This window comes from Cynocephalus volans, chromosome 2 (assembly GCF_027409185.1).
Source record: "Cynocephalus volans isolate mCynVol1 chromosome 2, mCynVol1.pri, whole genome shotgun sequence".
Taxonomy (NCBI): Eukaryota; Metazoa; Chordata; class Mammalia; order Dermoptera; family Cynocephalidae; genus Cynocephalus; species Cynocephalus volans.
The window spans coordinates 122,927,179-122,942,189 of record NC_084461.1 but is presented as its reverse complement, the minus strand read 5'-3'; the positions used below and the strand labels follow the sequence as shown (position 1 = coordinate 122,942,189).

Below are 15,011 nucleotides of genomic sequence, written 5' to 3'. Positions count from 1 at the left end.
CAAACATTGCTTCCTCACAGCAGCTTTCCCTTTCACAGAAGCTTAGCTCAGACTGGGCTAAATCTCCCTTTAGATTACTCTTATTCCTCTCTTTTTTAGCACCTGTCATAGCTAAAATGACATTTATTTGAATGATGACAGAATTTGGGATTTATTTGGGTGTTTATTTGATTATGGTCTGACTTCCCCACTAGACTAAATTCCAGTTTGGTCTTATCTGAGATGAACCTAGAAGGGGAATGACATGCCATCTGTCATGAGGATGTGTTCTAAAGTGCAGCCCAAATTCTTTGACCTTACTCCCATTGAAAGGTGGAAGTCTGTGTCCCTACCCTTGAATCTGGACTCTGTGGCTCCTTGACAAATAGAATACAGCATAAATGACACTATGCCAGTTATCAGGCCCAAGCCTTAAGAATCTTTCATTTTCTGTCACTTTGGATGCTTTCTCTTTAACCCAATCACCATGCTATGAGAAAGCCCAAGAAGCCCATAGAGAGGAATCAAGGCCTGTGGTCCTCAGCCCTAGCTGAGCTCCCAGCTGACAGCACCAACTTGCCTGCCATATGAGTAAGCCATCTTGGAAGTGGAACTTCTAACTCCCAGCTGAACCACCTCAACTGACACTGCATGGAGTAGAGAAGAGCGTTCACCATTGAACCCTGCCCATATTGCAGATTCATGAGTAAAATGATTTTTAAAAAATTTTGGGTGGTTTCTTATATGGCAATAGACAACCAGAACATCAACCAGGATAACCCTGTGTAGAAAGGCAGCCCTGCCCAGGGCAGGATCACAGAGCTATTTGTGATGTTGCCTCATCTTGAGCCTCATTGAGCCTGGTTGGCTGAGAGACCAGAGTGCTTCTTGACATATACAGTAGGAATCTGTGATGGTACCCAACTAGGGTGACCATCCTTCATGTCCATGCAGGTGTGGACCTGGATCCAGGATTCTCTTTTGCTCATAACCTCCCACCCGCAGGGAACTGGCTACTGGAGCTTACTGCTCTCCAGGGTTTTGCCTCAAATACGTGGGAGGCAGCCTGTTCCAGTCGGTGGAGGTGAACATTAAATGGCAAGGGACATCAAGCAGCACCTCATGACAGACACTAGGGAGGGAACACAGTTCATGGGGAACATTCAGGGATCACTGCCCCAGCGGAAATGGAGAGCTTTGCCCAGGGCAATTCAGGTGAACATTTATATTTGGTAGACAACGTCTGAGAGGGCTCTGTGCTGAGGTGCACAACCTACACAGCACCCTCTAGGCCCACACAGTCTTATTACAGTTGTCAGTAGCCACATGTGGCTATTTAAGCTTAAATTTTAACTAAAATTCTTAAAAATGTAAAAAGCAATTCCTCGGTCACATGAGCCACATTTTAAGTGCTGAACTTGCCCCCACAGACATGAGAACAGACATGAGAAATAAGGAAAGACAAAACAAGGGCTACCACTGAGAGACCCACAGGGATGGTCACAATATCCAGCCCCAAAAGAGGCCCCTAAGGAGCTTTGGGGAACAGCCTGAGTGCCTTACCTGAACTTTCAGTTTTTCTTCCTGGTCACAACATTTTTTCCAAATTCCTTCTTAATATAGTCATTTCCTGCTTGGGTGTATCAAATTCCATAACTTTATTATCCATTATGTTCAACAAAATGCAGCTCAGCATCATGGTTAAGAACATTGTCTCTGGAATCAAATTTCCTGTGTTAGAACCCTGTTCCACAACTTACTAGCTTGGGTGAACTTGGGCAGGTTATTCATTCTCATAGAGCCTGTGTTTCCTCATCTGTAAAATGGGGATAATAGAACCTGCCTCACAGGGTTTTTATGAGGATCACATGAAATGATATAAAGCATAATGATGCCACAAAATAGTGAACAATCAATATATTTTATCTCTGATTTTCCCCAAGCCTGATCTTATTTGGGTTTCAAAAATATATATATAGCCTTATCCTTCCCTGCCTCTGTTTTAGAACTCTGCTTCAGGCCCCACTTCAGCTCTCAATCTCTTCAGGGCCCTCCTTGACATGGTCACATATGACTCTCATGTGGCTGCCCAGGGTCTGGTATCAGAGGAGGACTCTTATCTTGAGGTGAAGCCACTCTCATTTTTTACCTTTTTCTATCTGTCTTCATTGCTTAAGTCTCCTAAGTACTAAGTGTGTTCCAGCAGGCTGGAGTCTCATACTATGGGGGAAATTTGCAGATCGGGGTAGGAGAAAGAGGCTTATGAAGCTAAAGATACAGGGTTAAAGAGCTAAACTGTCGCTTCACGGTCCGGCCGTTCAACAGGCCCTGGGAGAAGGCTGGGTGCCAGTGACAATTGCTGACTGCTTTCAGACACTTAAAGGAAGTATAAACTGGGCCCTGACTGCTCCTCAGGACTGCATGAGAAACAGAAGATGTAATAGATGTACAAATTCCTATAAACTTAAATTCCTAAGGATTGTGAAAGATTCCCCCGCCCCCGGCGGCCCCTTTAAGAAGAGGGCCCCATCCCTGCTAACAGAAGAAGTCCCCGCCCCCGGTTGCCAGGGTGCTCTGTGGCGTCTCATTCTCATTGGTGGGCGACGTTAGCGAGGACGCCCGCGGTGGCCATTTCCAACGAGCTGGCGGGGGCGAAAGATGGCGACGCCCCTCGGGTGGTCGCAGGGGGGGTCGGGATCTGTGTGTCTCGCCTTCGATCAACTGCGGGACGTGATTGAATCTCAGGAGGAACTGATCCACCAGCTGAGGAATGTGGTACGCAGCCAGGAGAGCTCAGGGAGGCCGCATTGGACGCCTCACTGTTGGGGGCGGGGCCAGAGCCTGTTCCGATGCAAGGGGCGTGGCTAGAACACATGGCCAACGGTGTCATCAGGAGGAGGCGGGACTCCGATGAGTCCTGTTCGGAAGGGACAGAGCCAAAAGGGAGGGACCTTTCTGTATATTTACTAGGGAATTTAACCAAAATCAGGCAACATCGCCACTCTTTTTATCTGGTTGCTGCAGGGCGTGGTAGAAACTGACCATCAGTTTCCCCATTTTTAGTGTTGATAACTTCACTGACTTCCCCAGGCCTTCGTGCAGACGGAGAAACTATGTCATCCCTTCTGTTGTGGACATCCCTCTCCAGTGTCAAATGCAGTGTCATGCTGAGTGCAGTAAGCACAGATTTCGCCCTTGTCCACTTTAACTTAAGGGCCTCCAACTCCTTTATGTCCTTTTGCTTTTGCCTTCTCAATCAAATCCCAGCTAATGGGTACGAACCATTGAAGCTAGAGATTATCTGGACAGGCTTGATAAAATCCTGGCCAGTTAGAATTCATGGTTTTTCCGTTTTTGTTTTTCTTTCTTGATAAGAAAGTTGAGATGTATCTCCATCTCAGAAATAAAACTGGCTTCACATCTGTTTCTCACTTTAATTGTTCTTAGACAATTTCTTCCCTTCTGGGAAGTTGGATGTGCGGGGGAGTGGAGAGACACGTGCTCTGTTTGCTATCCCGTTGCCCTAATTCAACAAAATATATGGAGCTCTAGGACTGAATTACCTTCAGTTCCCTAAAGGTTCCCAGATGTTTCTCTTGTTAGCTGGCCTTGGCAGGTGTGTTCCCACTGTCTGGAATACTTTTCTCTACACCCCTCTTCTTCTGGCTCATTTAGCAGTCAGATCTCAAGTCTAACATTGCTTTCTCCAGAAGCAATTATCCAGGCCGTGTCAGGGCCCTCCTCTGGGTGCCACAGCCCCTTGTGCTTCCGTATCACTGCTTACACTATTAGAAGTGCTGGCTCAGAGCTCTCTCCTCCATGAGACTTGTTACTCCTTGAGGGTAGGACTTAGAGCTGAGCCTCAGTGAATCTGTGGAACTGAATTCTTCCTTCTTAGAGCCTCAGTCTCATCCTAGGTTCCCTGGGCATCATACCATTATCCATCCTTGTTCCTGGTTCCCAGAGGGCACCCCTCCCACTCCAGCCCTAGGCCCTCCCTGAGCCAGGTTCTGTTGCAGATGGTTCTCCAGGATGAAAATTTTGTCAGTAAAGAAGAGTTCCAGGCAGTGGAGAAGAAGCTGGTGGTAAGTCATGGCCTCTGCAGGTTACTAATCCTCCCCTATTTCCCAGGATCCCTGTGGCTAGGCAAGTCATTGAGTTTTGGCCTCTGAGAGTCTCCAGCTCCAGTAGTGAGGCCAGAATCTTCTTGTACCCTGACTTCTATGTGCCCCTCTGAGAAAGGGGGCTGGTTAAGGGATCCTAGGAGACCCAAGGCAGTCTGAGGTAATGAGGTGACTGCTGCTGCCCCTGCAGGAAGAGAAAGCTGCCCATGCTAAGACCAAGGTCCTCCTGGCCAAGGAAGAGGAGAAACTGCAGTTTGCTCTCGGAGAGGTAGAGGTGCTGTCGAAACAGCTGGAGAAAGAGAAGCTGGCCTTTGAAAAAGCGTGAGTGGGCCTCAGGAGGGGGTGTGGAGGTCGGGGGTCCCTTGCCTGCTAGCCTCCCCATACTCTCATCTCATCTTCCTCACCCAGGCTCTCCAGTGTCAAGAGCAGAGTCCTGCAGGAGTCTAGCAAGAAGGACCAGCTCATCACCAAGTGCAATGGTAGGCGGGAGGCCCGCGCTCCCCCCCACGCTAACATACATGGGCTCTTTCCTAATAGCCCAGCAACTGTATCAAGGGCAGGGTTTCACCCCAACTTCTGTCCCCGGCTGAGGATACAGGCAGGCCCAGGTGGGCCACACCTTCGAAAAGGTCTTCAGGGATCAGGCAGGCCACGGAAATGAGGGAAGCAGTCGGTGTACAATATTCTTCATGACCATAAAGGAACGGGCTCGCTCCCATTTTTCTTGAAACGTATGACCTTCTTAGTCCACCTTTTGTTTTCCCACTTTGGATGGGTATTAGAAATAGTGTATTTCACTCCTAACTATGTTACAAGAGGAACAGCAGGGCAAGCACTGTCTTATTTGGGAGCTGACCTTTAGTCTCAGGGGTGGGGACTAAATAGGGAGGAATGAGGACTGTGGTGACACGGAGAGCTATGCCCCTTCTCAAAGTTCTGCCCCTCCCCTGTGGGAATGGGAACCTAAGTTGCCAGAACTTTAAAAAATAAGCTGGAAACCAAGTTTTAATGGAAGCTTTTCTGACTTTTTAGCATCAGCAACTGATTTAGACATTTTATAAGTATTATATGGGCCAAGTAAAATATGTCTGTGGGCCCCCAGTTTTCAACTCTGTTCTATACAGATGCCTGTGGCCCATTTGTTGACACCGTTGGTGCTATGAGTTGCAGGGCACCTTCAGAGTCAGCTACCCAGTGTCTCTAGACCTCAGGAACCCCTTTCATTTTCCTGGACTGCTCAAATCCCCTTACCTAGTTTAAGAAGTAGATATGAATTCCATGTGCAACATCTCCTTCATTCACTGCAGCAGATCCTGAGTAGCCCAGAGACAAAGCCCAAAAGAGGTTCAGGGTTCTTCCTGGTAGGACTCCCACCTGGAGCTTTAGGCACCCCCTACCCACCAATTCAGCCTCTTCTCTCGCCTGATGAGTATTGTCACTGGGAAGATGCTAACAGGCTGACATCTTGATCTGGCTAGGCAGGCTGACAGGCCCCAGAGTTGTTGGACCAGTGGCCCCTGCCAGGGCCTCCTAGGACCCAACAGGTAGTCACTGCCTCCATCCAAAGGCTGCTGGTCCCCTAGTCCTTTCCCTCTTCCTAGGCAATCCCTTTTTCCCTAAAATGAACTTGGGGTTCTTTCCAGGTAGAGCCAGAGACATCTTTCCTCTAGGGCATTTCCTTCCTACAGGAGATCAGTCAAGCCACAAGGCTCTGTATCTGCTTGTGGAAGTGGTGTGTATCATCAAGATAGGGCCTGGCTGCCTCCCTCCAGAATATCGTGCCCCCCCCCCCGCCAGAGGGTCACAAGCCCTCACCTGAGCCAATCTGAACCTCACCCTGGCCCATGCCCCCAACTCCACCTTACCTCTACAACCTCCCCTTGTGTGGTTTTTGTTTAGTTTTTACACTGACATAGTTATTTATTCTTCTCAAAGGGATTTTTAAACCATTCTCTCATCAGGTACCACAGGCTTGTGAGAGTCACACAAATTTCTAATTCTTGTTCCCAAAAGACCTTCACAAACAGTTAATCAGGATTAGCAGGATGACCTTGGGAAGCAGGTTCAACTGTCTGGTGCCATGACCCAGTGAGCTCATGTTTCATTCTCTCCCCTTCACCTGTGTCTCTTTCCTCTTTTCTATGTTGTGACTTAACTTTTTACCAGATCTCTTCTTTTGAAATCTTAAATGCTTTAGCATTTCTGCATTTTCAGAGCTTGTGTTCTAGTTAATTAATTCTTATCCAACCTTTAAAGGCAATGGGATTTTCTTCCTGTGTGGATCAGAATTTTCCAGGGCTCCATAAGGGGCAGTTATATAAATGAAGCACCTCCAGATCCTTACAGCCTCCTTGGATTTTGACCCAAGACAAAAAAAATTATCCTTGCATCCAATGTGCACTTAATTTGGGGGTAGGCTTTGCCAGCACTATCTCACTGGGTTCCTCACCATCCCACTGTAGAATAGGAACTGTCTCTGTCTGCCTTGTACAGATGAGGAAACAAGTCTGAAAAGGGATGTAACTTGCCCAAAATGGTGATACCGTCTCATCAACGTCAACTTTATTGAAATGTAGCCTTGTTCTATTTTCTGATAAGTTCCTGAGTCTTAACTCTCCTCTCAGGAGCTGCCTCCTTAAGGGCTGGGACCCCGTTTTCTCTCACCATCCCTGAAGCCCTAGCACAGGGCTTGGCATCCAGCTGGCTCTTAGTAGGTCTGGTTGAATTGAAATGACTGAACTAGCTGATGTTTCTAAGTCCTAAACCCCTAGGGCACATCCCATTTTTTCATTTATTGTGCCAGGTATGTTTTAGGCCTTAGGGATAAAGCAGTGAATAAAACAAAAATTCTTGTCCTTGTGGACCTTACATCCTAGAGGGGAGAAGATAAATAAGTAAAATATATGGTGCGTTAGATGGAAGTGCTAAGAAGAAAAATAAAACAGGAAAAGGGGATAGGAAGTATTGGGAAAGGTTGTAATTTTTAGACTAGGAAGGGTCTCACCAAGGAGGTGACATATCTATAAAGACCTGCAGGAGTTGAGAGAAGGAGCCATTCATCTTTGAGGCTTCCCACCTCTCCCCAAAGACCTTTGCCTGCCCTCATATGTGTCCCCTGGTCCAGAATAGAGTTGTGAAGCCACTGACACAATCATGAGACATTTCCCCATCCCAAGACTCCATAATAGACTCATTCACTGTAAGGTATTAGCAACTATTCATGGAGAACCGCTGGGTGGGAGGAGCCAAGTTCTGAAAAGTCCGTGAAGGAATGCCTTATCTTAGGAAAGAGCCCTTGGGATGGGAACCACCCCTCCTCCCTGCCTCTCTCCCCCACAGAAATTGAGTCTCACATTATAAAGCAAGAAGATATACTTAATGGCAAAGAGAATGAGATTAAGGAGTTGCAGCAAGTTATCAACCAGCAAAAACAGATCTTCAGGTGAGGGGTCCGGGCCAGGCTGGGGGTTGTTGATGGAAGTGGGGAGCCAGACCTCTGGCTCCTACACTGGGCTGTCTGCAGCCCACGACCAGCCGGCTCCATTGCAGGAATCACATGTCTGACTTCCGGATCCAGAAGCAGCAGGAGAACTACATGGCCCAAGTGCTGGACCAGAAGCATAAGAAAAACTCGGGAATGCATCAGGCCCACAGCCACCAGCGTCTCAGGGAAAAATAAAATGATCGCCGCCTTCCTGTTCTTTGGCTGTAATGCCCAACCTCTGCCTTCTCTGCTCTGGGGAGTCCACAACCCAGCCCTTCCTATCCCTGTGGGTTCCTTCACCCCAGGCCTCACCTCTAGGGAAGTGGTAGGGGAAGAGGCAGCAGACACTTCCTGCCTGCCTGTCTACCTCCTAAGCCTTGGTGAACTGAGAGTCAAGTCACCAGGGACTGGGTAGGGGACAGGCCTTGGACCACCACCTGCCAGGCCACTACTGGGCTCAGAAGGGGATGCTGCTCAAGCCTCCAGCTCCTGCTACTTCCCTCCCTCCCTTGGGTAGTGGTAGGGGCCATGGGGGTGTGGGGTTGTAGCCTGGGGAGGAGCCAGGTCTTTGTTGTCTAGTAGGCACTATACATTTAATTGGTATTTTTGGTATTTAATTTGTTCCTATATAAACAGCCATGGTTACCCCAGTAATATCCCACATCACTCAGTGCCCTGGTAATTTATTCTCCCAACTTGGCTGTAGGGCAGGAAAGGCTGTGTGTGTGTGTGTGTGTGTGTGTGTGTGTGTGTGTGTGTGTGTGTGTGTGTGTGTGTGTGTGTGTGTGAAAGGCTGTGTGTGTGTGAAAGGCTGTGTGTGTGTGTGTGTGTGTGAAAGGCTGTGTGTGTGTGTGTGTGAAAGGCTGTGTGTGTGTGTGTGAAAGGCTGTGTGTGTGTGTGTGTGAAAGGCTGTGTGTGTGTGTGTGTGTGTGAAAGGCTGTGTGTGTGTGTGTGAAAGGCTGTGTGTGTGTGTGTGTGTGAAAGGCTGTGTGTGTGTGTGTGTGTGTGTGTGTGTGGCAAATCGGTTTCCATCACGTAACAAGAATGTTATACCCATTAATCACATTTATACCTTCTTATACCTTCCCCAAACAGATGCTCATCAGTCTTCACAAATGGCAGGAAGGGAAAAGAACAATTCTGTGTCTATTTTTAAGGTGGGGAAACAGTCTAGGAAGGGGCCAGGACTTGCTCAAGTTGCACAGGCAGGGCTGAATGTTATGGACGGGATAGATCCTTTCAGAAGCCATCACTGAGTGTGCCCTAGGTGATCATGGCGACACACCCAGGCCCACCTCAGGGGATGCTGAGTCAAATTTATCAAGTTTGGCCTCTCCTGGGTCAGTGTGCGGGCGCGGGCACAGGAGGGGCCAGTGCTCTGCTCGAGGGCCAGCTGGGGCCTGAGTCAGCAGGACCTTGAAGCCAGAAGTTTAAGGGCAAGTGGTGCCCACTGTAAGATAATGACAGGTGGTGGCTGCTTCCCCACCAGTGCCTGTGCCCAGGGCAGGTCCTAAGGTTGTGGCGGCTGGAATGAGGGCCTAGCGAATACCTAGGGGAGCACAGGGCTGTTCCCAGGGGGCTTTACAGAGGGGACCATAAGCTACCCCAAAGGTTCCCAAGGGACCCACATCAGTATCCAGGGCTTATTCTGGGTATGATGGCAGCTTGTAAAAGCTACAGCTGTCCACTCCAGCCCCTTCAAATAGGTCCTACTAAAGGCAATGGGTCCGTCCAGGGACAGCACATTCCTGAGGCGCCAACACAACTTTTGGAGTTGGGGGAGTATTCTAGCAATGTTCCTTACCCTGTCAAAGGTTGTGGGGTGTGTGTGTGACTGGGGTCAAGGAAGGTGGTTGGTGCACACTTATGAGCTCTTGCTGGGGCGAGTGATGAGGGGGAGGGGGGGGACCCTGCAGTGAGGTGAAGATACTTGGGGACTGAAGGGAAGATGAAATTGCTAGCAAGACCTGAGTTGCCTGGCCTGAAGGTCTGGTTTCCTGGCTCAAACCCTGATCTGCACACCCTATGCTGGTTTTCTCACCTGTAATGGGGTGGAGTTGGGCCTAACTCCTGGCTCCAAAGTTTCCAAAGTTGGGCCTGCTTTCTCCTCACCTGCCTGTCAGCCAAAGCCTGGAGTCCCACCCAGGCCATCCTGCCAGTGCGGGAGAAGAAGCGGTTGGGTTGGCACGGGGAAGGGGGCGGGGAGGTAGAGCCCAGGTCTCTCATGCTGCTGACGCTGCTGGCCCGGGAGTGGAGGCGGCCGCTTTAAGGCGCGGTGACCCCACGGCATCCTCGGCGGGGCGGGGACAGTGCGGGCACCACCAGCTGAGGCGAATGCGAGGGAGGTAGTGCGCGGCGTCTGGCCCCACCATGCTGACAAGGCTCGCCCCGCCAGCCCTGCCTAGGCTCCCGAGGCGGCTGCCCGCGGTCCCCGCGCGGCGCCAGGACTCCTCCGGTTCGTCAGGCTCCTACCACACGGCTCCGGGCTCTCCAGAGCCCCAGGACGTTGGACCGGACGCAGAAGGCCGAGCAGATTGGCCCTGGGTGGCCCCTGGGCGGGGGGCGGGTGCGCAGCCTCGCCTGTCCGTCAGCGCCCAGAATAGCCGCCAGCAGCCCTGGCCCGGCTCGGGTTTCCCTCGAGGCCCGGGCTCCGGCCTGCGGCCACCACCCCAGCCGCAGCTGCGCACGCTGCCGTCGGGGGAGATGGAAGTCATCTTCAGCGCCGGCCCCCTGTTCAGCCGCTCCGACGCGGAGGATCGCAATGTGCAACAGCTCACGGCGCCGGCCTTCAGCAGCCCTTCGCCGCCCGGGCCAGCGCCTTCCGCCCGCGTCCCCCCGAAGCCCCAGGATCCTGACGGTGGCTCCCGTTGGGCCACCTACCTGGAGCTGCGGCCCCGCAGGACGAGTCCTGCTGCCCCAGCTCAGTTCGAGTGTGTGGAGGTGGCGCTGGAGGAAAGCACCGCACCCTCCAGGCCCCGGACGGTGCCTAAGCGTCAGATCGAGCTGCGCCCCCGGCCCCGCAGTCCCCCTCAGGTGGCTTCCGCGCCGTGTCCCCGACTGCTTCTGCGCACCGGGTCCTTGGACGAGTCTCTGGGCCGCCTGCAGGCCGCCGCGAGCCTCGTGCAGACGGCGCTGGCCAGGAAACTGAGCCCAGCGGCCCCAGCCCCGAACAACGCCACCCTCGGGCCCACCCGGCGGCCGGAACCCGCGAGACGAGAAACGGCCCCCAGCACCCGTGTGGTCCTGGAGGAGGATAGGCCTTGGCCACCCCGCGTACAAGATAGTTCGGCCCCCGCCAGAGCCTCACGGCCGTGGCCCAGCCTCCGCGAACGCGCGATTCGGCGCGACAAGCCCACACCCGGGATCGAGCCACTGGGTCCTGTTAGTTCCAGCATCTTCCTGCAGTCAGAGGAGAAGATCCAGGAGGCGCGCAACCAGGAACCCAAGGCTCGGTTCCCGCGAGAGACTACGAGTAAAACAGTCCATGGGGTACGGAGTCCACCTTTCGAGTATAGGGCTCCCTGGGAGGTTCCTAGTAGGCCTGTGAGGCCGAGGATCCCGTCCCCGCCGTGGCAGGTTCCAAATGGGGCCGTGCGGGGTCCTCGCTGCCCGTCCCCCCAGAACCTGTCCCCGTGTGATCGGACTAATAGGAGGGTGAGTAGCCCGTCGTTCCCTGAAGCATGCTCCGCGTGGGAAAATCGGAATACCGCCGTCGAGGAAACTGTCAGCAGGAGGAGCCCTTCCCCTCCAGCCCTTCCCCAGTGGAATCAGGGTGTTGCCAGGGCAAGGAGCCCATCCCCCGAAGCTCCTTCCCCGTGGGAAGTTCCGCATCCGACAGTCGGGAATGCAGAAGAGCCGGGTAGGAGCCCGTCCCCGCAGGCCTTGTTCCCATGGGAGGCTCCAGATCGTCCTGTTGGAACGTGGAGCCCATCGCCCCAAGAGACGTGGGATCCCATGGTGCCGGACTCATCCACAGCACTTACGCGGGAAACTCTGAATGGCGTAGTTCAGGAGGAGTTGGCGCCGCCTACACCTCCCGCACCCGGGGCTCCAGAACTAACAGAGGTGCAGAGTCCACCCACGGGGGAGGTTTCAGATCTTGCCTTCCGAGGCAGTCAGCCGTCGCCAGAGGTGGCTGCACCCGAGCCTTCCCGCAGTCACCTCATGGGCAGCCTGGACTCCGATGAGCGTGCAGAAGCCTTGAGCTCTGGAGAAGCGGCCCCGGGACGCCCGCGCGTGGCCATTCCGCGGCCCCGAGATGTGCGCAAGATAGTGAAGACCACATACGCGCCCAGCTTCCCGGCGGAAACCCTCGGTTCTGGGGTGCCTGCTCCTCTTGCTGACCCCTGCGGGGAGGAGGGCGGCGCCCCCAAGACGCAAGAGCTTCAGGCGCTGGGGTCCCCCGCCTCGGCTCACTACACTTCCGTTTTTCTCAAGGACTTTCTTCCGGTCGTGCCGCACCCCTATGAGCCCCCAGAGCCATGCCTCGACACAGTCCCCCGGGATGCCTCGCAGTCCAACGGGGCCCTGCGGCGGAGGGCAGAGAACAGCACGGCGAAACCCTTCGCGCGCACAGAGATCCGCCTGCCTGGTGCCCTAGCCTTGGTCCGACGGCCCGAGAGAACCCGGGGAGTCCGAGTGCGCGGTCCTATCGGAGAGAACCGGGATGCGGGGGCCCAGCGTCTCGTCCCTGACGGCGAGGGTCGGACCAGCCCTCTAGGCGGCGCTCGCACCTCACCCCAGCCGTCCCCCATAGGGCCAGCAGGGGCCCAACCGCCCCGCCCTAGCTCCCCTCAGGCGCACCCCAACTCAAGCCCTGGAATAGCACCCAAACTGGAGACACACCCTGCGGCCCCCGAGCCCGCGCCTGCTGTCCGGGCGCCCCTCCCGCGGGAGCCCCAGGTGTCGGCCGGCAGGACGACCCCTGCCCAGCCCCGCGCTGCCTCGGCGCCTCCCACCGACCGGTCCCCGCAAGGCCCCTCCCAGGGGGTGCGCAGACCGCCCGCGGCCGCGCACCCGGGGAAGGTCCTGGTGGACCCAGAGAGCGGCCGCTACTACTTTGTGGAGGTGCCGCGGCAGCCTCGGCTGCGGCTGCTCTTCGACCCAGAGAGCGGGCAGTACGTGGAGGTGCTGCTGCCGCCCTCGTCCCCGGGGCCGCCCCGCCGCATCTACACCCCGCTGGCCCTGGGGCCCGGCCTCTACCCACCCGCCTATGGGCCTATCGCTGGCCTCTCACTGCCGCCGTCCCCAGGCCCTCCGGCCCTCGGCAGCCCCCAGCTAACCTGGGCCACTGAGGCAGGGCCCTTGGACGGGATGTACTACCTGCCGGTGAGCGGGACCCCCAGCCCGGCACCTCCTCTGCTCCTCTGTGCCCCTCCCTCCAGCTCAGGTCCCGCCCAGCCGAGCAAGGGCTCCCTGTTCCCGTTGTGAGGCCCTAGGAACTAATCCCCACGGAGTTGAGGCCTGTTGATGGCCTTGGAGGTTCCGACATCTAGTCCCCTGCCCTCCTTTCCTTCCGTTGCCTCTATCTTTGGCCCATCCCAGCCACTGGTCAGACCGGAAGTGACCGTTAGAGAACGTCAGAGACCGGGGGCTGATGGAGCTAGAGCTCGGGAAGTGGCTGTCTACTTCCTCCCCCAACGAAATTGTATATCCCTTTCCCAAGCATTCCCAGGGTGTGGCGTGTTGTGTGTGCCCATGTGTGCAGGCAAGCAAATATGTAAAAGTGAGGAGCCGCAGTGTTTTTCCCCAGGAGGAGTTGGGGTTCCCCAGGGGGCAGCAGGAGACAGGGCTGCCCCCAGGGTAGTGAACTGTCTATCCCTCCCCGAAGGTGGGCCCCGCTGAGATGGAGCAAGGCCAATGGGCACTGGTGAGAAGGAGGGGAAGGACTCTGGCTATCATATCTGTTCTTTGGAAGAGGAACCGAGCTTTGGCCTGGGAGGCTATGGGGGAAAGTCGCCGGTACAGCCCCCAGGCCAGGCTGGATCTGAGAAAGGGAGCTGTGAGGACAGTAGGTGAAGGTGGAGAAGGAAGAGATATAGGGAGGGACTATGGTAGGTCTGCCTGGGATTCGGATTTGGGGTTCAAGTGTGTGTGTGTGAGGTGGGCCCAGGTGGCTGTCATCTCCAGCTGGGAGCTGGACTTGGCTTCTCCTCCAAGCCCTCAGACCTGAGCTGGCTTATCCTGGGGCCAGGGGTGGGGGTTCAGCTATTCTTACCCCGGTAGAGAGCAGGTGAAATGAGTCATCAGAAAGCACTTACAAGAGGGAGGATGGTTGGGCTGTCATTGCAGAGGAGCCTCTTGACCCCTCTGGGTGGCTAGAGAATGGGTTAGGGTTGGCAGTAGGAGGAACACCCCTGTGTGCAGTAGGCCAGAGGTGTCTGACGCTCTCAGCTGGTTCCACTCCCCCAGTAGCACATGTGGCAACAATGTCCGAAGAGGGGCTGGCCCTGCAGGCTGGTCACAGCACAGGAAGGGACAGCACTTGAAGCATGCACTTCAGTTGCCCTGAGATTGCAGGAGCCTCTGAAGAGGGCTGAGGGAGATGAGGGGATCTGCATGAGGTGGGAAGGTGGTCTGTGTGGGGGTCTGTGTGCAGTTCTGAGCCTGAAATGGCTAGGCCTTGTTGGACTGGTGTGTGATGTGATGAGTTTGGGGAAGGACAGTTTCCGTCAGAAGTGGTGTCTGGGATGGGGATGCCTTCTTCATTCCAGGCCTGTTGAGGGGCTCAGGTCCCTTAGAGTCCCTGTCCCCCTGCCCTGGACTGTAAGCTGACTGAAACTATGAATCAGAGTAACCTGGCCATCTCTTGGCTGGAGATGTTGGTTCTGATGGCATGGAGGGCCCTGGGGCCACCCCGGGGCACCTAGCCTCAATCCTGGTGTGCAATAAATTGCTGACTCATGGACCCATGAAGGCTGAAATGACTGGTGTGAGGTGCCTAATTTCCTGCTGCGGCCTCTTACCCTCCACAATGCCCTTCCGTGCCTGGGTATGGCCTGGGTAGAGAGGACCCTAGGGCCAGGGAAGGAGACCATGTGTGTCCAGGGTGGGAGCTCAACCACACCTGCAGCCTCATTCCTCCTGGTGGCTGAGTGGCCAGTGGGTCTTTGGGGTCAATCATGCTTGGGTTCCAATCTCAGCATGGCCCCTCTAGCTGTGGGGCCATGGCTTTGTCACTTCTCTCTGAGCCTTCATGTCCTCAGGGGCAAAATAAAGATGACAGTGAGCAACAGACTCCTCCCACAAGGTGCTCAGCACAGTGCCTGCCACTTAGCCAGATCACAGGATGTGGGAGGTATCAGCCTCCTATATGTCCTTGCCCAGGCCCAGCCCCACTCCTTGCCTCATTGTTCCCTATCTGTGAAATGGAGCTGAGCTGGCTGGAGCCAGGGGCTTGCTAGAGGAAGTGCACACGTAGCATC

General features: G+C 54.5%; 2 protein-coding genes across 3 annotated transcripts; both read left to right on the top strand.

Moving 5' to 3' along the window:
• The first annotated feature begins 2,620 nt into the window (after positions 1-2,620).
• On the top strand, positions 2,621-7,804 carry SPATA24 (spermatogenesis associated 24). Of its 2 annotated transcripts, XM_063087051.1 has the most exons (6): positions 2,621-2,754; positions 3,999-4,064; positions 4,294-4,424; positions 4,512-4,582; positions 7,443-7,545; positions 7,653-7,804. In XM_063087051.1, the coding sequence occupies exons 1-6, from the start codon at positions 2,638-2,640 to the stop codon at positions 7,780-7,782; spliced, it is 618 nt and encodes a 205-aa protein (XP_062943121.1). In that variant the 5' UTR covers positions 2,621-2,637; the 3' UTR covers positions 7,783-7,804. The 2 variants fall into 2 exon arrangements, with proteins under 2 accessions (XP_062943121.1, XP_062943122.1); XM_063087052.1 differs by lacking the exon at positions 3,999-4,064.
• A 2,054-nt stretch (positions 7,805-9,858) lies between these two features.
• Positions 9,859-14,510, top strand: PROB1 (proline rich basic protein 1). Its single transcript, XM_063086132.1, has one exon. The coding sequence runs from the start codon at positions 9,958-9,960 to the stop codon at positions 13,015-13,017; it is 3,060 nt and encodes a 1,019-aa protein (XP_062942202.1). The 5' UTR covers positions 9,859-9,957; the 3' UTR covers positions 13,018-14,510.
• Positions 14,511-15,011: the final 501 nt, after the last annotated feature.